The following is a 25,854-nucleotide window of genomic DNA, read 5'->3' as shown; positions in this document are numbered from 1 at the left end:
TTTATTTATTGTTAAAAAGGCTACCTTGACAGTCCTAAACAAGTGTGTTCATTTCAGCCAATGTACCAGAGATATATTAATAAAAGAAAACGTTCACCTAAGGAACATTTTTACTCATTTATTTACTGTACCAGCACAAAAAGTATAAGAATTTCTTTTAGTTTAAGGTAGCTAAACAATCCAAGAAGTGAAATTACAGTTTCAGTCTCATTCTGTCTCATTTGAGAAAAAGTTTGCTGACCTCTGGCAAACTTAATACTGAAGAGAAATCCATCTCTCCTAATCTATGGATATTTATCAATCATGTACCAGACTTAGTACTTAATTAAATGACAATTGATGGAAACAATACAAACAGCTGGTCACTAAATCAGCTGCCCAAGAACAAACAAAACTCTCAATGCGCCTTGTTACACACAGGTACTGAATTAAGAAATGACACTATCCTAGCTTGCCGTCTACAAGACTGCATAGGATTTATTAACTCCTATTCATACGGTTGCCCCAACCGGTTCGATGAGTATCCTTGTAATCATCCCAGTTCCTTGCCTGAGCAAGCAATTCTGGGTCATCTGCTTCAACCTTCTCCTCCTTAGCAGCTGCCTCTTGCTCTGCAATCTGCTCCTTCAGGCCATCAGCCTCTTCAGCTGCCATATTTTGCATTGACTGGCCTTGCCCAGGAGGTTTCCATCTGCAAAGTACAAAAGCATTTAAACAGATAAATAATACTAATAGTCATCGATAAGTTCAAACTCTCCTATAAAACCTTTTTTGACAATAACAAAATCCGTTTGCTCAACTTACATGCCATCATTTATACGCTGTTCATAAAATTCTTGAACTGTCATTGTAGGAAGAGATGGGTAACCAGCACCAAAGACTCTCTTTTGAACTTCATCTTTTGTTATGATGACAGGCATAAGGGGACGTCTTGGAGTATACTTTGGTCTTTTTTCCCTTTCATGCTCATCCTCTGATTTGCCCAATGCCTCTTGTTTTTTCAGCTGCAGTAATTAAATAGTGATAAATAATGTAACAGTAACAATATAACAAAAAAAGTATCAAAAGGACATACATTAGCTCTATGTGCTAGAAGTGGTTTTTCAGAATCAAGACAGCTCAATTCATCCAAAGCTTGACTTGCAAATGATTTACACATGGTAAGGAAATAATTTCGCTTAATATCCTCATCAACTGTCTCATTTTCCATTGCCTTACGAAGAGTTTGCATCTGGCTCTCAAGCTCTTTTTGTTGCTTAAACCTGCAAATGATTCATAAATATTGCACAATCCCAAGACAGTTTAAAGTGTTAGTGCATTGCGGAAGAATACCTTTCAATTTTGGCAAATCGTTGTCTGGCCATGGCTGCTACATCCATGCCTCTGTTGGTATGCATAGCATTAACCATATCAGTGGCTGAATCTTCATCTGGAATCTCAACAGCAGGTGGAATTTCTATATCTGCCACACCATAATCTTTCACTCTTTGCAGAAAGTCACGGAAGTATACTTCAGCTGTTGTTATTACTTCAAGACGATCCGCAACACATAACTTTAAAGATAATGTACCCAACAACGCTGGCATTAAGAAATATTTTATATTGCTGGTAGGAACTTCCTCGACACTTTCATTTGATGAAAATATTCCAGCTAAAGAGACTAATCGTGTAGCATCTTCGAGTAAGTGCATACACTTTTTGATCTCTGCCTGAAAACATAACACATAGAGCAATGAATTAATACAATTACGAATAAGGACAGACATCACAAAAAAAGCATTTACAATGAATGAGCAAAGTATGAAGTGAAGACGTTGACAGCTCATAATGGAGGTTAAGTTGACAGTGTCAGATAAATAATAGGTACAGTGCCTCTAAAGAGAACAAGCACTATTAACAAATCTACTGCCAAAATAATGCTTAATCAGAATCTTACAACCTCTTTCAAATGTGTGATGTCATGAGTTAGGCTCATTTGAGTTCATTTGAGAGTAAATAGACAATTTTTAATTTATCGTCCTACCTGTACATTAGAACTATTGGTCGCTTCATCTGTCTTTGAAACTCTATTAAATAAGTCCAACCCTTCATCAAATATATCGGATAATTTCCTATTTTCGTCCTCTGCTGCCATCGTTGTTTGTGTCTGTTCTCACTAAAGGACACAGACGCACACCAACACAAACACACACACACACACACACACACACACATCCACTCCCCTCCCCCCTCGTGAGTTCAATGCTACCAAGCTCGCGGCACAAAAAAGCGTAAAGTCATATTTATCGACAAACTTAAAATGGCCCAAATCAAAGGCTGTCAAGCTCCATAAGACTCCCTAATGATTCCTGACACTACTTCGAGGATCATTTATCGGTCCTACAGCGTCTTTCCCAGCAAAAATAAGGAAATATTAATGCATGCGCCCGACAGGTAGGCAACACATCATCCACATTTTGGAATACTTAGAACATGCGCCGCGTAGGTAGGCAACCCATCGAGCACAACTTCTTCAACTTAACCAGCTGCACGGGAAAGATCATTTCCACGCCGAATAGAATGCGTTAAGGGCCATTGGGCACCGGGCATCTGTTTCTTAGACCCATGAGAGGGTTCCATATCAACTTTAGACAGATCGGAGGGGGTCGACCATTTTCGTCGAAAAAATGTTAAGCCTATACATCATAGTTTTTTCAGTTTTTGGGCCATGCAATGAAATTCGACCAAATTCGAGTATGTTGTGCTGGGGCACCCCCTCGTGACTCCTGACACTATTTCAAGGGCCATATGGGCCCGAAACAGTCTCTTTCTGGCGAAAAACTGGAAGTTTTTGAGCTTGCGCCGCGAGGTAGGCAACCCACCGTCTGCAGCTTCTTCAACTCATCAAGCGTCACGTGAAAAGTCATTTCCACGCCAAATAAAATGCGTTAAGGGCCATTGGGCAACTCGGAGATGGTCGACCATTTTCATCGAAAAAAGCTAAGGCTTATACATCATGGAGTGGAATGGCTGAGAAGTAGTAAAGGAATTGGAGTTTAGCAGGAATAAACATATATTCATTTTTATTAATTGTTTTATTCGGCAAAAGGGAAAAAATATAAATAAGGAGGGCAGGGGTCCAAGAATTTCTTTCTTTAAATTAGAAAAATTAATTTTAAAATACTGAATCATACATAACAAGAGCACCATGCAAGTTTACAATAAATTATTATCATGGTTGGATGTTAGGATACTTAAAAATTGCTTTGCCTTCTATGCACTTTTGCTAAGTTTACTGTTTCCCAATAACTTTTAGTTTGAATAAAAATTCATTGAGTCAAATCCCTAAAAGAAACAAACATTAATCATCGCTTGTAGCAATGCAGTAACAACAACTTAAATAAAAGAAATGCTTGACTGGAGAGTTATGTGTTCACTGAACATATCACATGTAACTCCATCATGTCTAATATCAGACAAACTCTACCCTAATCAAAGGAATGAAATTTGGATGGCATCTTTCTATTCATAATAACTCATTAATTTGTGTTGGAAGACTTCTTTCTTATACACAGTAGGTTAATGTATGTCATTCCCAAACAAGCAAATTACACGTTTCTAAAGCATTGGATGATAAAACACATCTTATTGTTCATATTATTGTTTATAATCAATAGATTTTTTTAACCTACCATCAATTGATAAAACCTATTTCACCCATCATAAATAAATTCACAGATGAATGGGGCAGCTTCAAAATAATTAAGCTATCCTCTTTCATACCATGCTGATTCTGGGTAATGTTCAACAACAACAACAATAACAACAAAAACTTACACAATAATAAAATTTAAATTACAAAGGAAATCATAATGAGCATCACATGTTTCAAGTATGGCTTCATGTTTCTAAATGTTTCTAAAGCAAAAATAAAATACTATCAATCAAGTAACACTCTAAAATCTCTTTCGTACAGAGAAACAAAGAAAATCTAAAACTCGGGGGTACAAATCTTATCGTCATCTGACTCTGGCTAAAAAAAATCCTGGCTACAGTAATCACATTACATTCCTAAACGTTGACTAACACGAGTAAACCTACTTGGCTCCTAGGCCACATTAGAATCAGTCGTCTTCGTTCGCAGAGGCTGTCCCGAGGGCTGTCCTGCACATCAGATCCTTGATTTCCCGACCACGGCCTCGCGGCCTAGTTCAGGGACCCAGACCCAGGGAGGACCCGGTACGCGAACATGGCCAGCCGTCTGTCGGCGTCCTGGTCGCGGCCAGGCGCCCCCTGGGCGTGCTACCGCTAACTGGAGCCGTGAGGGGGGACGCCCACCACGACCAGGTTGCCGTCGCGCAGGGGCAGCAGCAGGTGCGTGTTGGACGGCGTCACCATGATGGTCTGCACGGGCACGTGCAGCGGCACGTCGTAGATCGGCCGCAGGCTGCGGGAACGGCGGGAACAGGCACCGCGGTCAGGCCAGGCAACACACCAAAACTTGAAACACTCGGCAAACACTAAATACAACGCTTACCCGTAGAGCCTGCTGATGGTGAGGTCGCCCGCGTCGTCCACCACCACCACGTTCTCGCCGACAGTCACCAGTCCAGTCACCCGACCAGACACGTACTTGCTGCCCAGGTGCACGCCGTTGACACTGTACACGTGCACCGAGTTGCTGGCCTGCAAGGAGAGCAAACAATGTACTTGGCGTCTTTCCGGTTGGGCACGTTGGCACGTCTTAGCAAAAGCGAACGCGCGGGTTCCGCACCTGGTCGTTGGCGGTGAACGCTATGTGGCCCAGGTGGGACAGGGTGAGGAAGGCGATCTCGGCCTGCGGGTCGACGCAGCCGACGGGGTGCAGGGTGCGCAGGTACTGCCCCTCGCGGATGGTGTGCACGTTGACGGTGCCGTCCTGTGGAAGCGAGAGTGTTAGTAGCGGCCAGCCGCACAGCGCACCTCAGCGCCAACAAACCACGCGCTTACCGACGAGCCCGACACCACCATGTCCAACTCGGTCATGATGGCGACGCAGGTGACGGCCGAGTCGTGGCCGTACAGCGTCTGGATGGGCTTGGGGGCGGCGGGGTTCGAGGGGCCTCCCCCGGCCGCGGGCGTCGTGCCGCCAGTGACGACGGTCAGGGCGCCGATACCGCCGCCGAGGCCGGCGTCTGCAGCGCCGCCGCCGCCGGCGAGGTCCCAGACGACGCAGGTGGTGTCCCGAGAGCCCGTCACCAGGAACCAGCCGCAGCGGTCCAGCGCCACGCAGGTGACGAGGTCTGCAAGCCGAAACGTGGCGGTCAACAACCAGCGCTACACTGCGCAGAGGGGTTCGTCGGCGAGCTCGATTCGCACCGAAGTGGCGGACCACGGAGAAGAGGGGCTTGGCCCTGGCGATGCTCCAGCCGCGCAGACTGCAGTCCCAGTGGCCGCCGCTGACGAGCACCTTGCCGTCGTGGCTCACGCAGAACAGGTGCGAGCTGGCGGGCACGGCGGGGTGCGGCGGCGCGGGCAGCTTCTTGCGAGTCCTGCAACACGGGGAGCGGAGTGGTGAGGAGGCCCGAGGGTCGCCTACCGCCTCGGCGCGACGCCACGACGCTCCAGCACACTGGTGGGGGACTTACTTGACGTTGCCGACGGAGGGGTCCACGTCGAAGGTGAACCCGCGCGGCGAGTGGCGGTCGACGGCCAACCAGGAGTGCACGCCCACCACGCCTGACCTGGTGACGGTGACGACCAGGTCGGGCAGCGCGGGGGCCAGGAAGTTCCGTGGCTGGGCCCTCGGCTGCGAGATGAAGGCCACGGGGTCCCGGTCCGCCGTCAGCTGCAACAAGCACAGGGTCAGCATTTCCCGACAGCGTTTTGCCGCCTGCGAACTCAAGGATAGGCAACCCTCCGCCCGCGTGGTCGAGGGTAGGCCACCAGGCGAACAGCCAGACGACAGTTGCTGCTCACCTCCATGATGGTGAAGGGGCGGATCTTGTCCAGGTGCTGGGTGAGGTCCGGGCGCAGCTGCCGCGAGGCGGACTCGGACAGGGGCAGCCGCTGGGGGTGGGGGTCGCGCAGCAGCTGGCACGGCGTCTGCCCGAAGTTGTTGATCATGCCCTCCATGGCCTCCCTCTCCACGGCGCTCTTCAGCGCGTCCAGGTCCACGGCACCCTCGTAGCTGCACGCAAAGGGAGGAGCGTTACTTTCAACTCACGCCATAAAATTGTTTTTAGGTTCACCCGTAAGCCGCTTGCTTCTGAGTGCTCTGAGCATTAATCCATCGCACGCACCTGCAGTAGTAGAACACGTTGAGGGCTTCGACTGCCTTCGCGCCCTTTTGCTTGTAGCCAAAGATGAGGTCAATCCACTCGTGTAGGTGCGCCGAGACGTACTCACATTCCTGTAAATGGAAATCAATCGTAACGCACCACGGACAGAATCGTGTCGAGCCGCGGGGCAGTGCCCCTTCGTCTTACCAGAGCTCTCCGGTGCTTGAAGATGAAGTCCTCGGGGCTGCTGGCCCACGGAGGCAGGATGACGTCATTGACGCGTTCCTTCGTGCCTTGCAGCAAGCCCAGGTCAAACCTGAAACGACATTCATCGTGACGTTGTTGTGTACAGTGTACTCCGCACACCCAAGGCGAGGTCACCAACGGCGCTCACCCGTTGAGGTTCTTGAGGAACTCGGGGAAGTAGAAGAACTCCGGCGTGAGCTCCTTGACGTCGTTGGGGTTGTCCATGAGCAGCTTCCAGGTCTGGGGGATGGAGTGGAACTGGCGGTCGGCCACGTCGAAGCGGCCGCTCTGCAGCTCGATGTGCAGCGAGGTGAAGGGCTCCACCCTGACCAGGTAGTGCAGCACGCCCGCGCTGTTGGAGTAGTGCGTGCCGTAGTGGAACTTGGCGATCACGCCTGGAGGGAACACAATCGCACTTCGTCAAGCTCACCGTCGACGCTCCGCCTACTCATCGCAGTTGTTGCGGCCTACCTGACGGATCTTCGAAGTTGTCGTACTTGGCCTTGACCTCGGCCACGTTCTTGGGGTTGACGACGCCGATGGGCTTCGAGAGGTCCCGGAAGGTGGCGGGGTTCTCGAGGTCCAGCTCCTTGGAGGTGTAGTCCGCCAGGATCCACGGGAACACGGGGTACTGCGACAGGTCGTTGTACGACCGGCCGGCGATCGTGTTGAGCTGCAACGAGCAAAAGGTATTTTTTTAAAAGAGTCGTGCGACCGGTCTGCGATAAAAAAGGTTCCACTGCACAAACCTGCATGAGGTAGTCAAAGTTTGAGATTTCGCGGTTGACCCACTTCTGAGTGAGTCCGGACGCACGCAGCATTTCTGCCGGGGATCGGCTGCTCGACAGAATGAGGTTCGGCGGTCGCAGCCCCAGGATCCTGGAGTACACCTTGTTACGCGTCTGCGGGGAAGAGAGAGACTTGGAATGAAACGCGTGGCAGCTTGCATGTAGCGCCGAACTGGCTGCGCCGAGTGCACACCTTGGGCGTGAAGTTCAAGAAGTAGTTGGTCTGGTCCATGAGGAAAAACTCGAGCGCGCTGCGCCGGAGGTTGTACCGCCTGAGATGCACTTCCCGTAGTCTCGAGAGCGGCCACTGCGAAGCAATCGTTAGTTTTCAAAACTTTCAAAACGAAACAAAATGCGTTTTCTGTTAGGCGGCGGCGTGGCCGTACTTTGAAGTCCTGGCGCTCGCCGTCCTCCTGCAGGGGGCTGAGGTCGTGGAAGCTGGCGTGCGAGGTGGTGAGGTCCAGCTTGCCCCTCACCGACGTCATCAGCGTCACCAGCTCGCACTCCTGCGACAGCACCAGCTTCTCCTCCCGGGTCACCTCCTCAGCCGGCTCCGGCCTGCACACACGGAACGGCGTTACGGTCACCGAAATCAAAATTAGCTGGCGGGAAGTTTTGCCGAAACACTTACTCCGACAGCAGCGAGCGCAGGTCCTCCTCCGGCAACGCGTCGTCGTCCAGCTCCGCGCGCACGGCGGCCGACCAGGACGACAGGGACAGCGGGGTCTCCGACGAGCGCCGCCGCGACAGCCAGCCTGCCGACACCAAGGAAAGCGTCAGCGTCGTCCGGGGGTCCACTAGGGCCGCGGAGTCTCCAGTGGCGGTAGAGCGCGCTAGCGGCGGTCGCAGTGGAGTGTCAGATCGAAACAACTTTCTGTTTTGGCTTTGGGAGGCCTGGAGAAGCTTCGGTGTACAGCAGCGAAGGAGACAAACCAGAAGTGAGTCTACAGAGTTGAAGAAAATGCTACTTTTCTAAGACAGCATTACAAAAGAGGCCTAGTTCAAGCGGTAAACTAGCGCTAATTTACATGACGACAGCTCGCAAAATCTCGTAAGCTCACGGACACTTGGCATGAGTAAACACTATTTTCGATCGATGGAATGTTTCTTTGTGATTGTTTTTGCGTTGTCTCAAAGCTGAAGCGACTACAGCAGTGTAACCGGGGCCGCGACACCTTACTCACCTACACTGTCGCGCTTAACGTTGGCTGCGTGGCAAGCGAACACACAAGAGTCATGAATGAAACAAGGCCGGAGGGGGGCGTCCCCCCACGGAAAAGCTGGGAGAGATGGAATCATGCCGCAAGCTGCACTGCAATGCACTGCAATGCACTGCGATGCACTGCAATGCAAGGCACTGCAACCCCGTGGTCGCCAGTGGCCTTTCCGTGGGGGTCCACCCGCATGGTATGACGTAGGCGAAGATAGAGAAGTGCCAGAGGAAGGAGGAGAGCCGAGGAGAGCACAGGGCAGAAGAGGAGGAAGGCGGTCGCCTCAGACCGCGACTAAATCGCTCGCTTGCATCACGAGGCGTTCATCAAGGGGCAATTTGGGGATGCATGGTTGGTCGCGGAATGGACGCGGGTGGATGGGCATGAGACCTACGAGACGACAGTTGGCATGCATGACGCGATTCGAACCGAGTTAGTGCATTCCAGAGAAGAAAAGAGGGAACTAGTTTTTGTTGGCGACGAGTTTTCTTCCGACTGTTCCTGTTGCGCTCGCGGGCGTAGCGAGTATCTGATAAGCTTTTGAAACTAGTTTGCTGTTTTTTTCCAGTGATCAGGATTGACATGTTTCTTCTTTCTTTCTTTTTATGTATTAAGTGTGGGCGGTTGTAGAGTTTTTCGATGTCCATTAAAAGGTGCAACAGTGAAGCCCCTCAACACACCTGTGTTGTCCCTCAGGTTGCTGGCGTCAGTGTGGCGGTTGAAGGCCAGGCTGGGGCACAGCTTTAGCCGCATGCGGGAGAAGTTCTCGTGGTGGGACAGCTTCCAGTGTCGCTCCTCCGGAGTCCTGCAACAAGCAACGCGACAGCTTTAATTTACCGCTCCGCACTTTTCACTTTCATGGTCGTGTTGCCCTCTACCTGGGCGGTTTAGAATACAGTTTTGTTTTTCATTTTGTCAATGATGTGGTGGAGGGTAAGGGAGGGTGTAATGAGGAAATGCGTAAGTTCACGTTGCGAACAGTTTCTTATTCAAATTAATACATTCAACATTTTGACAGGAGTAAATACATCTTGAGCATGGATCATTTCCAGACAGGTACAAAAGACTTGGCTGCGTCGCTGCGTGGCGCCACAGCGTGCAGCTGCCACTGGTCGGCCGCCTCGGCCGCGATGACGATGATGTTGGAGTGAGCGAGATGTGGCGAGTGCGGCGGCGGAGTGGCCAGGACGATGACTGGTTCAGACGACGACGGCGGGCGCGGCCTTGATGATGGGGGCGGCGACGGGAAGGTCCCTCTGGACGACGGCGTTGAAGCCGTTGAGGGGGTCGGCGTAGTAGTTGACGGTGCGGCGGACGCCGTCGGGCTCGATGAGGGAGTAGGAGCCGCGGACGACGTCGCCCTCGCGGGTCTCCTCCTGCGCCTTCGAGTCGCCGGTGAACGAGTCCTGCGGCAGGGCGGCCCGTTCAGAAAAAAGGCACACATGAACGGCAAAGAGGCCCGTCGCGGTTCTCACACTCACCTGCACGTTGTAGGCGTACTGGTACTGCGGGTAGGCGTCGGCGTAGTCCAGGGCCTTCACTTTGGCCACGACGGGGGCGGGCGCCAGGACGGGGGCGGGGGCCAGGATGGGGGCGGGGGCCACGGCGCGCGCCAGCAGCGGCGCGGGCGCGAACCCGGGGAAGGCGCTGTAGGCCAGGGGCGCGGGCACCAGGCCGCCCTGGGCCAGCCCCAGCACGACGGCCACCGCGCACAGCGAGACCAGCACCCTCTGGCGGAAAAGACGGCAAGCTTGCAGGGGCACGCCAAGCCAGCACGGCATACTAACGCCCCCAGTGGAAAATCGGGGTCAACGAGGCACGGTGGAGGTAATCCGTCGGCGAAACGAGGTAATCCAGCGAGACGGGTAATCCACAGGCGGCGTAGTCACTCAGGTAATCCACTGGAGGGCGCGTTCAACGCGTGGCCGGAATAACGCACGGCCAACTGCACTCACCCTGGAAAGAGCCATGACGAGCTTGGGGAAGTGCTGAAGACACTGAGGGTCGCAAGGTGCGAACTGACGGTCTGCCGGCCCGGTGCGGGTATATATACGACGACCGCCTCGTTGTCATGTGGGGGTGGCCGATGGACACACGCCCCTCCAAAAGACGCACAGACACACACACAGACACACACGCGTGTGGTGACACAGCCGTGCGTGCACGCCTAAGGATTCGTCCTCGCACGGTCCGCCCGTCCGTCTTCGCGGGGCCCTCCACCGCGTGCTGCCACACTGCCCAGCCCCGCGCCCCGCCCGCTCCGAGACCCCCTGGGCGCCACGGGGACGCAGCCCAGGCCCAGCCCGCTGCAGCAGGGACTGCCGATTCCAATTTGAAACTGGCGCGCCGTCAACGAGGCAATAGAGACGCCCGACGCGCCGCCGCGCGCGCTGTTGCGGCCACTGCGCCTAAACGGTGGGCGCGGGGTGCGCGTGACTTGGCGCGCCAATCCTGAGATTCCTCCGTCGCTCTGTCCCTCTCGCACCCCGACGGCACGCCCCACGGGTGCGAGAGAGAGACGGCACTGGAATCAGCTTGCGGCGCGAGGCGCGACGCGTGCTGGGGGTTTCTCCAAACGGCCGGGCCATGCGCCGAGCCACGCCGCGCCGCATTGGGGGGTCGGACGGGCCGGGCCGCGACGGCAGTGTAGGGCCGCCGTCAAAATGTGTATCACTGTGGTGGACTCCATGTCACACCGACATGCCTGTGGTGGCCCATCCGTCTGGAATGTAAGGATGTTCAAGAGTGTCCTAAAGGAAGGAATTGTTCTTGTATCAAAAACCAAAGAATACAACTGGGGTAACTGTCATCCTCCAAGGCCGCCGTCGTCGTCTCGACGACATCGCCCTCCAACACTCATAACTCCCAGGCCGTGGCGGATGTCACCGATGTCACTACGCAATCCATTCGCTTATCGACTGTCGAATCTGTCGCCGGCGGGGATTGGCCAACGCGTGCCAACAGGATTCCGCCATTTCCCGCGCGCCGTGACGCACCGTGCCGTGCCGTGCCGCGCAGGGCGATTGGAAAGCGATGGCCATTTCACGGGACGTGCAACGCACCGCGCCGTGCGCCGCGCAGCGCGTCACGCTAACTCGCCGTCACGAGTCGGGCAGTCGGGTCAAGGTGCAGGACGACACCGTCGAGCTCCAGATCCAGCAAACGACGCGGCGCGGCGGGCGGGTTGCCTACGCCACCTTTAGCATTGCCATTAGAGGCTCCCTGCAGCGCCTCCGCGCCGCGCACGCACGGCACGTGCTGACGGCGACCTCCGGCGTCTGGCCAGGTCGGGCGACCAAACGGCGGCTGGGCGACGGCTGGGCCCGGGCCCGCGTTGCGGCACTTGGCGCTGGCCCGACTGGGACATGGCGCAGGAGGGGGCGGCAAGCAGCGCGGCCAGCACGCCGTGGAAAACGAAATTAGCTGCCTCCGCCCCGCGGCGGATGGCACCGTCCAGGAACGGAGCCTCCAGGACCGAGCCGGCGGTCGTCCCTTGACCTCGACGGCCTGCCCTTGCCGGCCGCGGTGGCGGCGGGCTGCCCCGGCCGTGAGGTAGGGCAGGGAGAGGCTCTCGATGTGGGAGACGGGCTTGTTGTAACAGGGAAGGGGCAGGGCTGCGGCCCGGCTGCGCCGCGTAACCTGCAGGCCCGGAGGCAGCCGGAGCCGCCACCGATCGACCGGAAAAATAGCCGTCCGCCACGCCGGGCAAGCGGGCAGCAACACGGTCGGCTGCCCCTGGAAAACGGCGCGCTGTTTTCCGGTCGAAATTGGGCGCCCCAATGGGCCGATCGGCTCCCCGCCACTGTAGGCACCCGACGCTATATAAGGCCGCGAAGGGCGTGACCCAGGACCACAGCCGCTGCTGCAGCACCGCCAGCAGCTCCGTCTCAACCACAGCGAACATGGAGTGCTCTGCGTGGCTGGTGAGCGCTAGCCGTCCCCGGGAGGGCTGAAGCAGTGCGGCGGGCGTGGGTTCGAGTCCCGGCGGGGCTGACTCGTTTTTGGGTGCGTAGGTGCCGCTGGCGGCGGCGCTGCTCGGGCTGGGCGCCGGCCCCTTCCAGTGTGCGGACGCCCTGGTGCCCAAGGCGTCGCGCCGCCAGTCCTACTCGGGCCACCACGGCGTCGGCGTCGGCCTGCCCGTCAGCCACCACCACCAGCAGCAGCGGCACCACGACGAGGAGCCCCAGGGCCACGGCGCCGAGGACCACGACGAGGACGGCAGCAAGGACCCCGCGCAGTACAGCTTCGGCTACTCGGTGCAGGTAAACATGGCATCCTTGGTCTCCGTCAGAGTCCGAGCCACCGTCCGGCCGCTCCCATGAGGAATCTGCTCGGCCACGGCGCCCTTCTATTCGACCGTCTGCGGACTGATTCCGAGAGTCGCGTCTCCTATTGGTGCGACAGAGACAGAGCGACGAAAGCGACTCTCGGAATCAGTCTGCTTCCCACGCGCGCCCTTCTACTGCCCGACTGTCTGCCTCGATGGCCCTTCCCTTCTCCTCGCGGCCGCCCTTCTGTCCGCCTGTCTGCCCACTGAGCGCTCTGTCTGCCCGGCCTGCCCCCAGGACGACGAGACGGGCGACTTGAAGAGCCAGCACGAGACTCGGCAGGGCGACGTGGTGTCCGGGCGGTACGCGCTGCGCGAGCCGGACGGCCGACTGCGCATCGTCACCTACACTGCGGACGCCGTCAACGGCTTCAACGCCGTGGTGCGCAACCAGGGCGAGCCCACGGCGGCGGGCTCGCACAACGCCAACCTCGCGGCCAAGGCGCCCGCCAGGAGGCTCTGACGGGCCGCGAGGCCGCCGGACCGGAGAACAACTGTGATTTTCTTAGAATAAGAAGATGGACTACTGTGCTTGTTTGTAGTGAGTCGTCTGACTTGTTTGTGATTTATACACTATATTTTTGCCTATTTCCGCGAGTTGACTCCCTACGTGTGTTTCTCGGAGCGGCCACCGCGACAACATCTCGCCGCCTGTCCACTGCAGGCGCACACTGCCCTACAGCCCTACTGCAGCACGGCTTCCTGGAGCTTGCATCAGATGGAAGGGGAGCACAGGGACACGCCAGATTAACGTGTAGGCACCTCGGCAAATGTTCGAGCGCGGACAACTCCACACAAGTGTCCCACGCACACATTCAAGGTCTAGCTCTGCCTCGGGACGGGGTGAATAAAAATAAACAGACTCTTCGGCGTCGCCGCCGAGACTCCCAACTGGTAGGAACATTTCGAAGTCTTTTATTTAAAGCTCTGTACAGTGGCGAGGTGCCGCGGCGACGGCGGTCAGTAGTGGTGGTACGGGTGGTGCGGGGGCTGGCGGTCCACCACGGCGTTGAAGCCGTTGACGTGGTCCGCCGTGTACTTGACGGTGCGGATGGTGCCGTCGGGCTCCACCAGCGAGTAGCTGCCCTTGACCACGTCGCCGTGCCGCGTCTCGTGCTGGCTCTTGGCGTCGCCGGTGTGCGCGTCCGACACCGAGTACCCGAAGCTGTACTCGGGCACCGAGTCGGGGTACACCTCGTGGGCGGCGTAGTGCACCGGCGCGGGGGCGTAGTGCACGGGGGCGGGGGCGTAGTACGGCGCGGGGGCGTAGTGCACGGGGCCGGGGCCCAGGCCGTGGCCCAGGCCGTAGTGGGGGCCGACGGGCACCACCCCGGCGCGCGCGGCGCCCACCAGCGCGGCCACCAACAGAGCCTGCATCAAGTGGCACAACAACAAACTCAATCAGCCGGGCCGCTTCGTCTGCTCCCAATCGTTGCCTGCAATTGCAGCGCTCACGGGGCGAGCAGCGCCGACAAGAACACGCGCATCACGACAAAGAGCGGAGCGGCGAGAGAGAGAGAGAGAGAGAGAGAGAGAGAGAGAGAGAGAGAGAGAGAGAGAGAGAGAGAGAGAGAGAGAGAGAGAGAGATTAGGGCAGAGCAGGCAGAGCAGCGTCGTCGCACGGTCATGCCCTTGTTATGAATTGCACCACGCGAGTGCAGGCCGCGGCGCAGGCCGCGGGGCCCGCAGGGACAGAGCGTGGGAACGGCTGGAGGAGCGGCAGGAGTGGGAGGATTAAGAGGCGCGCGAGAGAAAGAAACGCATAAATCAATCCAACAACGGCGGCGGCGGCGCGGCGTCTCGAGGCGCCTGCGAAGCACGGCATAGGCAGCACCGCACGACACCCGCGCGTCGAACCCGCGCGGATGCCTACCCTGCATTACCATTACCATTAAGGGCCAGACCACACATGATCGTATGCCATTTCGGGCCCGACTCATGCTCGCCTGCACTGCAAAACGAGACAAGGTCGTCCTTACTAGGGTGACACGTTATGCCGGCGGAGAAGAACCTCAGTTGGCTACAGGCGCCCTGCCCTGCAAGGCCCTGCAAGGCCCTGGAAGGCCCTGGAAGGGTGACCGGTGACCGAGAGCATTAGGATCAGCATGGCGGTGGCGTGTGGCAACCGCTGCGAGAGCACTGCGAGAGACAGGGATCGGAGCACGGCGACGACGCCGTCGTGCGTCCAACGGTCAGCCGCGGCGGTTGCGACAGGGCGTCGCCTCGGCGTCGCTTCGCCTCGCCTCGCACTGGGAAACGCCTGGAAAGTCACTGCCCGCGCGCCTCACCCGCACCGCAACAGCAGGGCTGCCAACGTGATCGACGAGGCTTAGCAGTCGCTGCAGTTCGACTCCAAGACACCAAGACTCAAAGAGCGATGAAGGGAACCACGTCGTAGCGTGGGTAAGGTTGGAAGCCATTTGCAAAGGAAAACAGTTACGAGAAGCCCAGGGAAGACATCATAAAAAGACCTACAGGCCTTTCTTGCAGACAGATCAACTGATCGATAATCAAACAAACAAATCAATCCACCAAAGGCACCAATGAAAGTCATTAATACATGCGTGCACACACAAAAAACAAACAAACAAACAAACAACACACACACACACACACTCACACGCACGCTTACTTTGGCGACGGCCATCCCGGTATGCTTGGAGGCGGCTGGGTCCTGGTCACGTTGCCTTGCCTAGTGCCGGGCTGCGGGGCCGGGCAGCCGTTATAAAGGCTCTGTGCGCCGTGCCGTGCCCTGCCTGCCCTGCCCCTTTCCTCCAGGCCGCTCCAGGCCGCTCCAGGCAGGCCCTGGAGCACAGACTCCTCCGCTGCACCAGCCACCCAGCCACCCCCACTAGGCCGGCGAGGCGCGGTGCGACGGGGAGCGCCAAGGCCAAACCACCAGGGAGACTTTTCCAGTGGTCAAAAAGTGATTTTATCTCCGAAAGTAGCCGTTTTGGCTGACTTCGGGCGGCCACTGCGTCCATTCTAGCTGCCGTCAAAGGCCCCTCTCAACGCCCTAGTATTGTTAAGACTCTACTCTTTCGTGCCCTGCCCCGGGAAGGCTTCGACCTCAACGATTTTAAGACCACGAGACTCACAAAGTCGGTCAAAAACTGGTTGAATCTCAAAAAGTATGATTGTGATGACGTTCGATTATGTTGATTATTTCACTGATTACCAACTAGACGTACACTGATTATCTCGAGTTGGTTACCCCTTGCTGGAGCGTCTAGAGTTTGGCCGCCTCCACCCGTCTTCTGGCCCACTGTGCCACAGTGACGAAAAGGAATAAAAGCAGAAAGGGACTCACGAGCCAGCAGCGCTAGGCAAGCGCAAGGCAGCGCCTAGCGGCCCGTGAGAGCGCGCGCGCCGCGCGGCTTTAGAGGCTTAGCGATACAATGGCGTCTCACTTTACTTTTCGTCAGATAGCCGCAAAATTCAGGAGCGTTGTTCTTGTTGCTGCACACGTGGTGCACACGTGAAGCGGACTGCAGCGTCCACGCTCTCACGCAAAAGGGCGCGTTCAGCGGACTTCTTTCTCATTGTTTTAAAATTTTTCAATTCGAAAAAAAAAATACAATTTTTTTAAAACTGTAATTTTATTTTGCGAGCTGCACGGAGCTATCGAGAGTGGCGCCACGAGCAATAGTTGTGCTCCAAACAATATCCTTGGCGCCGGTACTGCCCGCTTGGCCCTTAGAGAGCGGACTCTCTCTCTCTCTCTCTCTCTCTCTCTCTCTCTCTCTCTCTCTCTCTCTCTCTCTCCCCTCGCAGCCCTGACGAGTGCGAGAGAGACAGACACGGGCCTTGCAGCGGCAATCCGATGCTGAGCGGTTCGTGGGCTCGGTGGGCGGCCACCGTCCTATCGCCATCATCTCGGCAATCGATTCCGCACTGGCAGAAGTGCAAACGCGGCGCAGTCTCTCTGGCTCTCTCGCACTCGTGGGCCGTTCCGTCGGTGCGCCAGAGGGGGATGAAGTGGTTCAAATCCGAAAAATCGTGATCGGCACCGCGGTGACGACCTACATGAGGGCCGTGCCGTTCTCCACCTGGCTGTCCGGTCATTGTCCTGGCTCGGCCAATTACCCACGTGGTCATTATGACCGGGGATATGAGAAATGGACCGTGCAGCTCGCCCCCCTCCCCTTTCCCCGTGGCCGAGTCGAGGGCGAACGGCCGATGGATTATGTTATGCAACGCCCTGGGCGAGCCCTAGGCGGGCCCTGGCAAGGTCAGCGCGGCCCTTTGCCGGCCGGGGTCGCCGCCAAACGATCCAGGGCACTGCTATCCTCTAATCCGGACCAGGAACCCGGAATGAGACCAAGTGTCCCACAGGACAGGCAGCGAGTGGCTTGCCTCAGCGCGGCACCTGAACACATCGACACAATGTCATGACTTGGCGCTGTCAACCCCAAGGGGCGCCCCAGTTACCAAAACAAAACAACCACAAAGAAAACTTAAAGAAAAGCGCCTTTTCAGGCGGTGTCCAGCGACGCGCCGCTACAGGCAGCATCCCCCTTTCGTACAAGAAAGCCGCCTGGAAGATACGCAAATCGCATTTCGCTCCGCGTTCATGGAGAAGAAAAGACATGGCGAGGATTTTGGCGCGGTAGGTAGCCTGTTCGAAATTCAGGGTGCTCCACTTGCTCGGGCACACTGTGCAGCAGCAGCAGCAGTCGAGGAGGGAGTCCCGGGTCTCGGCCAGGAAGGCGGTGGCTGCGAAATGCGGCGCGGCAGCGCAGCGCCATTGCCACTGTGAAATTCACGCCATTCGCCGCGCCACTGTAACTGTGTAACTTGCAGACGCGCCCGCAAACGACGTCGCCGCGGTGACACCATGCAGTGCATGCACACTGTAGGACAGTGCGCCAATTTCCAACTCCCGCCTACTACTGGGGCGCTCGGCCCAGCATACGATCAATAAGCATTGCGAAGTCAAGCGGCGCGCTCACTACCGCGAGCATTCCACACACACACACACACACACACACACACACACACACACACACACACACAACACACAACACACACACACAACACAAACACACACACACACACCGTGGTGGCGCCGGGTCAGATATTGGGTCGCGCGCTTCTGGGGGGAACTTTCTTTGATTGGCTGCATGTGAATTAATTTAAGAAGCCCGCCGAACGGCCTTGCAGTGGCGCGCCTTTGCGAGCCTGGCGCAACGACTGATCCATCTCCGGGCCAACAACAACAACAACAACAACTTGAAACAACGCGAACCCAATCGAAGCATTGGCGGCATGACAGCGAATTTCGGTCCCGACGGGACGACCCAAGGCCGGCAGTGGAACTCGACTGTTCTACAATCACCAGCACTGTCGAGTCGCACAGAAAAAAAACAACACAGCAACAGGAATATACAAACATTTTAAGAAATGGGACAGTGAGGCGATTGAGATGTGTGCGCCCATTGACGGAAAACGCAAAGCCTAACAAGACGGTAGGAGAGCAAAGGGTTTCCAGCTGGGCTTAAGGGCTGGATCTCGGCCCTAGGGCCCTTGGACCGCTCGCAGACAATTAAAGGCTTGTGCCACAGCCGACATGCCGGCCTGTTAGCTCGCTGTTAGCGACACTAACAATGCCGAATAGATTAACAAGTCTATCTTGTCATTCATTAGCCAGCCAGCCAAGCGCTCAAGCAGCCGCCCACACTGTTGGAGAGCAGCAAGTTGTAGTTGGCATTTTTGAAAGGTGTTACTGTTAAATCTGCTGGACAATAATTCAATGACTTTCCCATCACTCGTCATGGCGTCCTCAGGATAGCGCGTCGAGAGCTGAAGGTGCCCGTGCGCTCCAGAGGACTCCAGTGATCAGGGTCTAGCCCGTAGTGGTAATGGTAAAGGACTACAAAGGACTCCAGCCGCCCATCGCACGGCCGCGCAGGTTGGGTTGCCTGGCTGCACGGCGCACCCGACCCACGCCAGACGCTCTGCTCAGTGGCTACGCAGTTTAACTACGTTTTCAGCAAACACTTTGACCAAATGAGAAAAAAAAAATTTGCAGCTTTAAGTTAGCTGCTCGACCTTTCTCGTCCTTCACCCGCTGTCGCGGCCCCGCTCCAGTTTGAATCACAGTGACATCAGCAGACAAACGCGCTGGCAAAGGGGAGCGGCACTACTGCCGTCAAAACTCATTTGACAGTATTATCGAGCCTGGATCCGGCTGCCTGACTGATGTGCGACCGTCTCCAGGCTGACACATACACTGACCACACCGGACAGATCAACGCATAGCAGTGGGCAAACACAGAGACGCTCTCCGGACAGGCCGTGCCATACGCACGCAGCGTTCAAATCACGAACCAGGCCGCTCTGCAGAGCGAGCCAGAGCAAGCGTGGCGCGAAAAAGTGATTTTCTTTTCGCAGTGGAGGCGTACACGTGCGAAACGTACGGCAACAGATTGGGCTTCCGACACGCACGCCATGACGCGACCATACATTACGTGCTGCTGACCAGCGCCATGGGCCAGCCGGGGCCAGCAGCCCCCAGAAAACAGCAACAACAACAAACTGGCTGTGATAGGGACAAACACCGACGGCGTGGGCGACATGAATGTTACTCAGAGCGGCCAGAGCACCGCAGATGTTAAAGATAAATAATATTACCATCAACAGACTGCATTTTGTCGGAGGCGCAGCAAAAGTTTCCAAGGTTTGGAATACTAATCGGCGTCGTTTCCGTGTCGCTGCCCCAGGCCCCGCGCAAGAGGGCCCCAAGAGGGCCCCAAGACGCGCGAAGACGTTCGCTGCAGGCTGATTCCCAACGGGGGCTCTCGTCGGTCCGTCTCTCTCGCACCTACACGGGGCGCCCCATGAGTGCGAGAGAGAGGTCTGGCACTCCAGGAACCTGTTCCACCAAAGCCGCCAAAATGCAAACACGCCGAAACACGCTCCCTCCGCGTGTCGCTGCAGTCACCCGACCCGCAGTTAAATCGGGCCATAATTCAAAGCGAGGCGCAAACGAAAGGAAAAGTAAAAACTTTCGATGGCCGCGGCCAGGCCGGTCGGATGGCCCAGCCGGCCCAGCCAGTGGGCCCAGCACTCGCCGGGGGTTTGGTTCGATGCCCGCCTCGATATCGAGTTCGATATACTCGCTGCTCCCTCCGCCGACTGGACAGGAACAGCAGGGCGATAAAGGTGGTTTTTGTCGCGCCGCTCCACTGGCAAAAATGTAGCTTCGATTAATCGGCTGTAAAGATTGAGAAAAACAACAACAACAAAGCAGCGGATTCCCGCTGGGGATGAGCGCCGTGTGCGGCAGGGCCAGCCAGGCAGGGCTTCGATCCGAGTCGGTCCGGCAACGCCGCCTATGTCGCCTCTTCTCCCATTCGACCATTCGAGCCGCACGTGAGGGACCGGCCCTTTGTACGGACAGAGCAGCACGCCACTGCAAAGGGATTTTCAGGAAAAGGGGGAAATGGGGGATCGTGAAATCGGACGAGCAGAACAACAACAACAAGAGCAGCAGCAAGAAGCGCATCTCCGCCTCGCCGTGTTTTGCAGCGGAGTGGCCAGTGGGCAGTCCAGTCAGTGCCCCCGGGAACGGCCTTGCCAGGGCCCCGCCAGTGCCCCGCCAGGGCCCCGCCTCGCCTGCCGCGTTATTTGTGCAGATTGGAGGGACAGGGACCTGCCCATGCTCTGTCTCCGTCGCACGCACGGGGCGCCCTGTGAGATGCACCGCGGACACTCGACGAGCGCGAAAGTGTTTTTCGTCGGACGGATTTATTTTGAAACGAGGTGCGCGATAATTACGTAATGATAGCTTGGCGCCAGAAATAAAGAAGCTGCGATGTGCGAGAATAGAAAGAGAAGACCTGGAGCGATGCACCCGAGGAGCACTGCGAAAATAAAGAGCAGCAAAAACGATCAGTTTCAGTTGCATGTTGGACGGCGGGACAATTAAATTGCAGTCCATTCGATTTATCTTTTTTGACAGTGAGGGCGTCTTGTTTATCACATTTTGTTGAGCGCGCTGATCCAGTCCAAGGCGCAATCCGAGGAACTCGTCCCCGCTGAACTGTTTCCGAGACTGTCCTGAGGTCTTTACCCCCTCCCCCTCCTTTGTGTTTCCCTCCCTCTCTCTGCCAGAGGGCTCGCTGCAGGACGCGGTTGCTGCTGTTGCTCTTGTTGCGGCGCATCCCGGGTACAAAAGCGAGGCGCGGGGGTCCGTCCCTGACATTGCACTTGGATTACTTGCACACACACCATGCGGACCCTGGAGGTGAGCACAGCCGGCCAATTTCCCCTTGAAAAATGCAGCGCAGTCGAGTGACTTCTCAGACTCCAATCTATCACGCATGATTGCACGATGGTGCTGAGAAATTTCTCCGCATAGTGGAGGAAATGGTCGTTCGTTGTTCGAGTTACGTAGTCAAAGCCTTGCTGCAGGCGCTGCTCGTGGCGGCGCTGGTGGCGCTGGGCGCCGAGGCCCGCGCCGTGGCGCAGGAGGACGTCAAGGGCGTCAAGACGCTGCTGCAGGACGACGCCAACGACGACCCCTTCTTCGACCCCAACCCGCAGTACGACTTCGCCTACCGCATCCGCGACGAGGAGACCGGCGACGCCAAGGTACGTGATGAATGAATGAATGAATGAATGAATGAATGAATGAAAGGTGAATGATGAATGAATGGTGAGTGATTAATGAATGGTGAGTGGTTAATGAATTGTGAGTGATTAATGAATTGTGAGTGATTAATGAATAGTGAGTGATTAATGAAGAAGTGATTTAATAATACACCAATGAATGATCGATGACTAAAATACTGAGTGGTTGCATGAATGAATGAATGAATGATCAATGAATGAACGATATGAGATGAATGAATGATAATTAATAGACGAATACTGGATGAATGATGACGCAACTCAGTGAAATGGTAGGATGATTCGGCGAAAAATGGAGACACTGTTCATCACTAAATGATCAGATCATTGTCTAATGCGCGGGTCATTGCTGATGAATGAATGAGTCATCCTCCTTGGGAACGACGTTAGCGACGTCCGCGCCTCTTTTTGCGCGGGGCACCTTGACACTGGAAGCCATTGGCCAGGCATTGTGTCCGTGCGAACGTAGCTTCAGCCTGGCGTGCTGTTCGACAGGACCAGAGGGAGGAGCGTCGCGGGGACACCGTGCACGGCAGCTACTCCGTCGTGGACCCCGACGGCACGCTGCGCACCGTCCGCTACACGGCGGACGACGCCAACGGCTTCAACGCCGTCGTCTCCCTGGTGCCCGGCCACTCCAAGCCCATCGTGCCGGTCGTCAAGGCGGTCAAGCGCGTGCCCGTGGTCCACGTCGACGTGCCCGTGCCGGTGCAGCACCACGTCGTCCCCACCACGTCGCTCAACGTACGCCTATTACATTTCAATTTTTGCAAAGTTCAATCACAATTTTTCAGTTTGAAATTTCAACTTCAATTTTGATTTGTTTGGCAGTCTGGCAACAACCGGCGCGTGCTGGTGGAGCACCCCCAGCACCAGAGCGGCGCCCTGATGCACCAGCACCTGGTGCAGCCACCGCTGACGCTGGGGCAGTACCAGGACGTGCAGCACCTCATCCCGCAGGCCTTGCCGCAGCCCAGCTACCAGCTGCACCAGCTTCACCAGATCCCCGGCTCGGGCATCCACCACCAGATGGGCATCCCGCTCGTCCAGCTGCAGGACCAGGGCCTCATGAAGCAGGAGGTGATTTATCAGAGCGATTCGGCGCGCTGCCGCACTTAACGTTTTCCAGTGTGTAACCGACCCCCTCGTTGCAGATCGGCCTCCCACTGATGCAGCTGCAGCAGGAGCAGCCGGGACTGTCCCAGCAGGCGCAGGGCCTGCTGCAGCAGGGGCAGGCTCTACTTCAGCAGGAGCAGGGCCTTCTCAACCAGCAGGACCAGGGCACCTTGAACCAGCAGCAGGACCAGGGTCTCGGCAGCCAACAGCAGAACCAGGGCATCCTTAACCAGCAGCAGGATCAGGGTCTCCTCGGCCAGCAGCAGGACCAGGGTCTCCTCGGCCAACAGCAGGACCAGGGCATCTTGAACCAGCAGCAGGGCCAGGGCCTCCTTAACCAGCAGCAGGACCAGGGTCTGCTCGGCCAGCAGCAGGACACCATCGCGGAGCAGCCGGCCCAGCAGGCCGACGGTGGACTTGAGCAGCAGGTGGACCAGCAGCCCATCATCGACGAGCGGTTGGACAACAAACTGCAGCAGCAGGACGAGCCCCAGCCACAGGTTCGGCATTCCTCAAATCGCTGGCGCGAAATTAATTGCGGCGTGGATTATAAAGTGTTTTCGTTTTTCAGGTGATCGACGTACGTCACACAGTCCAATCCACCAACACCTTGATTCAGAGCCAGCCGCAGATCAAGCTACAGCCGGTTCAACCGCAGCTGAAGCAGCAGCCCCAGCAGCAAGTGCAACAGAGGGTTCAGCCACAGCTGAAGCAACAGCCCCAGCAAGTCCAACAGCAAGTCCAACCGCAGTTGAAGCAACAGCCGCAGCAAGTCCAGTTCAAGACTCAGCCCCAAGTGCAGCAGCCGCTGGTGCAGCAGTTGCGGTCGCTCGAGAGCGAGGAGCAGGTGCACCACCAGGTCCAGAGCCTGCAGCGGGCGCACCAGCAGCAGCTAGTGCAGCAGCAGCACATGCTGCAGCAGCTGCAGTCCTTCCCCCACCAGCGCACGCTGGCAGTGTACCGGACCAGCCTGCCGGCCGGCGGCCTGCGCGGCGCCAACTTCGTGCGCTTCAGCTCGCCCTACGCCCAGTACTCCATCAGCTAGCCGCCCCTGCCCCTCATGTAAATGCAAAGACTGACACACTGGCGCCGCGGTTGTCGCTCGCTCCGCGCGGGGCGCTGCGATCGCGGCGGTCGCATCCAATAAACCATCCGTTTCGAGAGCCGTGTCCGATTATTGCCGCACTCACCAAGGCCAAGGCCGCCAAGGCCGCGCACGTCCACTGCTTACCTGTAACACACGAAACGCATAATTGTTAGTGCGACAGGCTTTGTGGCGTGGAGGGTGATTCACCGGCAGAGATTGGCAGATCATCACGGGCAGGAGAGGCGGGGCGAGACGCTCGCGCAGTGTGGTACCTGCCTTCGCGAGAACCAATCAAGTCGCCCGGAGTTTTCGGCTCCGGCGGCGTGTCCTATGATTTCCATTCCATTCTGCCATTCAGGCAGTGCTTTTCATTCACGGGTATACAGGGATATAATAGAAAAAGGAGACAAAATACATTGAGTTTTCAAGTGATTTTTTTTTTTATTTTTAAATAGAAAAATCGTTGATTTTATTACAATGCAAGGGGATTCGCAAGGGACACATACAAAGCAGCTCGATCACACTCAGGAACATCGCACACTCCCAAAAATGTATTTACCTTCCACACTTATTTTTTTTAACACTGATGAAAAATTTTAACAGTTGAATACAATCAAACAGAACCGAGTACAGACGGGCAATTGGTTAACCTAGGCGGAGGAGGGACCGTACGAGTGGTCCTCCTGGGGAATGATCCCGAGAGACCTGAGCTGGTGCGGGTTGAGTCCACTGACGTCCGAGGGCGGGTAGCCCTGTGCGTACCCGCCGTACCCTCCGTACCCGCCGAGGCTCCGCGCCACCGAGGACGCCGTCGGTTGCACTCCCTGCTGGCCGGTGAGTCCGCGGTTGGTCACAGTGGGCTGGTAGCCGCGGTAGTTGAAGCCCACGCCCCTGCTCAGGGGTTGGTAGCCCTGCTGGTAGCTGAGGCCGTTCTGCTGGCCGTAGCCGAAGCCGCGTCCGGACTGGCCCAGCGCCTGCCCGTTGGCGAGGCCGGAGCCGTAGGGAGCGCCGCCCAGGCCAAGAAGGCCGCCGTCGGCCTGGGCGTTGACGCCGCCGTAGACGCCACGCTGCGCGAGCTGCTGCTGCTGGAGGAGTTGCTGTTGCTGGAGAAGCTGTTGCTGTTGAAGCAGTTGCTGCTGCAGCTGCTGAGGGTTGGCTTGGCTGCCGAAGACACCGCCGCCCAGGTTGAGGTCACTGAGGCCCAGGCCTTGGCCCAGGCCTTGGCCGCGCTGCGACACCAGGGGGTTGGACCCGTAACCGTTGAGGTAGCCTCCAGGCAGGCCACTGGCGGTCAGCCCATTGGCGTAGCCACCGACGGCGGGGTAGCCCAAGGCCCCGGTGGAGATGTCCCTTCCAGCGTACCCAGAGGGCAATCCCGAGGAGAGGTATCCGCTGGAGAGTCCGTTGGCGTAGCCGGGGTATGCGGCGGAGAGACCGTTGGAGTAACTGGGGTACGCTGAGCTCGTGGGGTATCCAGTGGCACCGGTAGGGTATCCAGAGGCGTAGCCGGCACCGAGGGGGTATCCAGCGGCGTAGCCAGCCACGCCACCGGGGTACGAGGCGCCCGAGGCGTAGCGAGTGGTGCCGACGGGGTAGCTAGAGGCGTACCCGCCGGGGTATGCGCTGGACGCGTAACCCCCGGCCAAGGGCGTCGCGAGGGGAACCCTGAGGCGTAACCACCGTTCAGGAACCTGGTGCCGCCGTTGACGGCCTGGCCCGTGACGCCGAGGGACTCTAGCGCCCGCTGCCTGGCGGAGGAGGCGGCCCTCTGCTGCAGGTTGGCGTCCAGGGAGTCGGCCAGGCCGACCACGCCCGAGCGCGCCTGAGCGGGGCCGCGGCGGAGCAGGTCCTCGGGGATGAGCGAGGCCGCGTTGACCGTCACGGCGTCCGTCGCGGCGTCCGGGACCACGCCGACGACGCCGGGCTGGACGACGGCGGGCTGGACCACGGCGGGCTGCACCACGGCGGGCTGCACCAGCACGGACTGCGGCGCGGCGACGCCGGGCGTGCGCTCCACCACGGCGTTGAAGCCGTGCACGGCGTCGGCGGTGTACTTGACGGTGCGCACGGCGCCGTCCGGCTCCACCAGCGAGTAGTGCCCCACCACGGTGTCGCCGTCGCGCTGCTCGCGCTGCGCCTTCGAGTCGCCGGTCAGGGCGTCGTTGACGGCGTACGAGAAGTCGTAGCGCGGGTGCGGGTCGAAGGC

At 57.1% G+C, this 25,854-nt stretch overlaps 5 protein-coding genes across 6 annotated transcripts in view; 1 reads left to right on the top strand and 4 right to left on the bottom strand.

Annotated features, from left to right (window-relative positions):
• Nucleotides 1-95: 95 nt before the first annotated feature.
• LOC117652791 (immunoglobulin-binding protein 1) lies at nucleotides 96-2,200 on the bottom strand. The gene is made up of 5 exons (XM_034397893.1): nucleotides 2,024-2,200; nucleotides 1,333-1,709; nucleotides 1,076-1,262; nucleotides 805-1,004; nucleotides 96-691 (listed from the first exon to the last, which is right to left on the bottom strand). Exons 1-5 carry the CDS (start codon nucleotides 2,132-2,134, stop codon nucleotides 481-483), a joined length of 1,086 nt encoding a protein of 361 aa, XP_034253784.1. The 5' UTR covers nucleotides 2,135-2,200; the 3' UTR covers nucleotides 96-480.
• An 855-nt stretch (nucleotides 2,201-3,055) lies between these two features.
• The window catches only part of LOC117652469 (neurobeachin-like protein 1), a 203,738-nt gene continuing 180,939 nt past the window's right edge, over nucleotides 3,056-25,854 (bottom strand). Inside the window, exons 13-28 of the mRNA XM_034397414.1 lie at nucleotides 9,165-9,289; nucleotides 7,905-8,028; nucleotides 7,660-7,831; nucleotides 7,467-7,580; nucleotides 7,235-7,387; nucleotides 6,957-7,158; nucleotides 6,634-6,880; nucleotides 6,447-6,555; nucleotides 6,261-6,370; nucleotides 5,938-6,148; nucleotides 5,607-5,806; nucleotides 5,338-5,510; nucleotides 4,969-5,261; nucleotides 4,754-4,897; nucleotides 4,517-4,665; nucleotides 3,056-4,426 (exon numbers count right to left, since the gene is read on the bottom strand). Of these exons, the coding sequence (XP_034253305.1) occupies nucleotides 4,288-4,426; nucleotides 4,517-4,665; nucleotides 4,754-4,897; nucleotides 4,969-5,261; nucleotides 5,338-5,510; nucleotides 5,607-5,806; nucleotides 5,938-6,148; nucleotides 6,261-6,370; nucleotides 6,447-6,555; nucleotides 6,634-6,880; nucleotides 6,957-7,158; nucleotides 7,235-7,387; nucleotides 7,467-7,580; nucleotides 7,660-7,831; nucleotides 7,905-8,028; nucleotides 9,165-9,289 (2,665 nt within the window). The 3' untranslated portion in view covers nucleotides 3,056-4,287. The remainder of the gene's footprint in view (nucleotides 4,427-4,516; nucleotides 4,666-4,753; nucleotides 4,898-4,968; nucleotides 5,262-5,337; nucleotides 5,511-5,606; nucleotides 5,807-5,937; nucleotides 6,149-6,260; nucleotides 6,371-6,446; nucleotides 6,556-6,633; nucleotides 6,881-6,956; nucleotides 7,159-7,234; nucleotides 7,388-7,466; nucleotides 7,581-7,659; nucleotides 7,832-7,904; nucleotides 8,029-9,164; nucleotides 9,290-25,854) is intronic.
• On the bottom strand, nucleotides 9,450-10,650 carry LOC117652495 (larval cuticle protein A2B-like). Its single transcript, XM_034397448.1, has 3 exons — nucleotides 10,440-10,650; nucleotides 9,966-10,214; nucleotides 9,450-9,890 (listed from the first exon to the last, which is right to left on the bottom strand). Exons 1-3 carry the CDS (start codon nucleotides 10,452-10,454, stop codon nucleotides 9,684-9,686), a joined length of 471 nt encoding a protein of 156 aa, XP_034253339.1. The 5' UTR covers nucleotides 10,455-10,650; the 3' UTR covers nucleotides 9,450-9,683.
• LOC117652497 (cuticle protein 7-like) lies at nucleotides 13,707-14,188 on the bottom strand. Its single transcript, XM_034397450.1, has one exon. It carries the CDS (start codon nucleotides 14,186-14,188, stop codon nucleotides 13,772-13,774), a length of 417 nt encoding a protein of 138 aa, XP_034253341.1. The 3' UTR covers nucleotides 13,707-13,771.
• On the top strand, nucleotides 20,969-23,724 carry LOC117652471 (putative mediator of RNA polymerase II transcription subunit 26). 2 transcript variants are annotated; one of them, XM_034397419.1, is made up of 6 exons: nucleotides 20,969-21,059; nucleotides 21,227-21,406; nucleotides 21,941-22,189; nucleotides 22,277-22,525; nucleotides 22,600-23,061; nucleotides 23,133-23,724. In XM_034397419.1, the coding sequence occupies exons 1-6, from the start codon at nucleotides 21,045-21,047 to the stop codon at nucleotides 23,604-23,606; spliced, it is 1,629 nt and encodes a 542-aa protein (XP_034253310.1). In that variant the 5' UTR covers nucleotides 20,969-21,044; the 3' UTR covers nucleotides 23,607-23,724. The 2 variants fall into 2 exon arrangements, with proteins under 2 accessions (XP_034253310.1, XP_034253309.1); XM_034397418.1 differs by having other exon boundaries at nucleotides 21,035-21,406.

This window comes from Thrips palmi, unplaced genomic scaffold (assembly GCF_012932325.1).
Source record: "Thrips palmi isolate BJ-2018 unplaced genomic scaffold, TpBJ-2018v1 HiC_scaffold_7, whole genome shotgun sequence".
Classification (NCBI taxonomy): domain Eukaryota; kingdom Metazoa; phylum Arthropoda; class Insecta; order Thysanoptera; family Thripidae; genus Thrips; species Thrips palmi.
The sequence above is the reverse complement of the archived record's forward strand: the minus strand, read 5'-3'. Positions and strand labels throughout refer to the sequence as shown.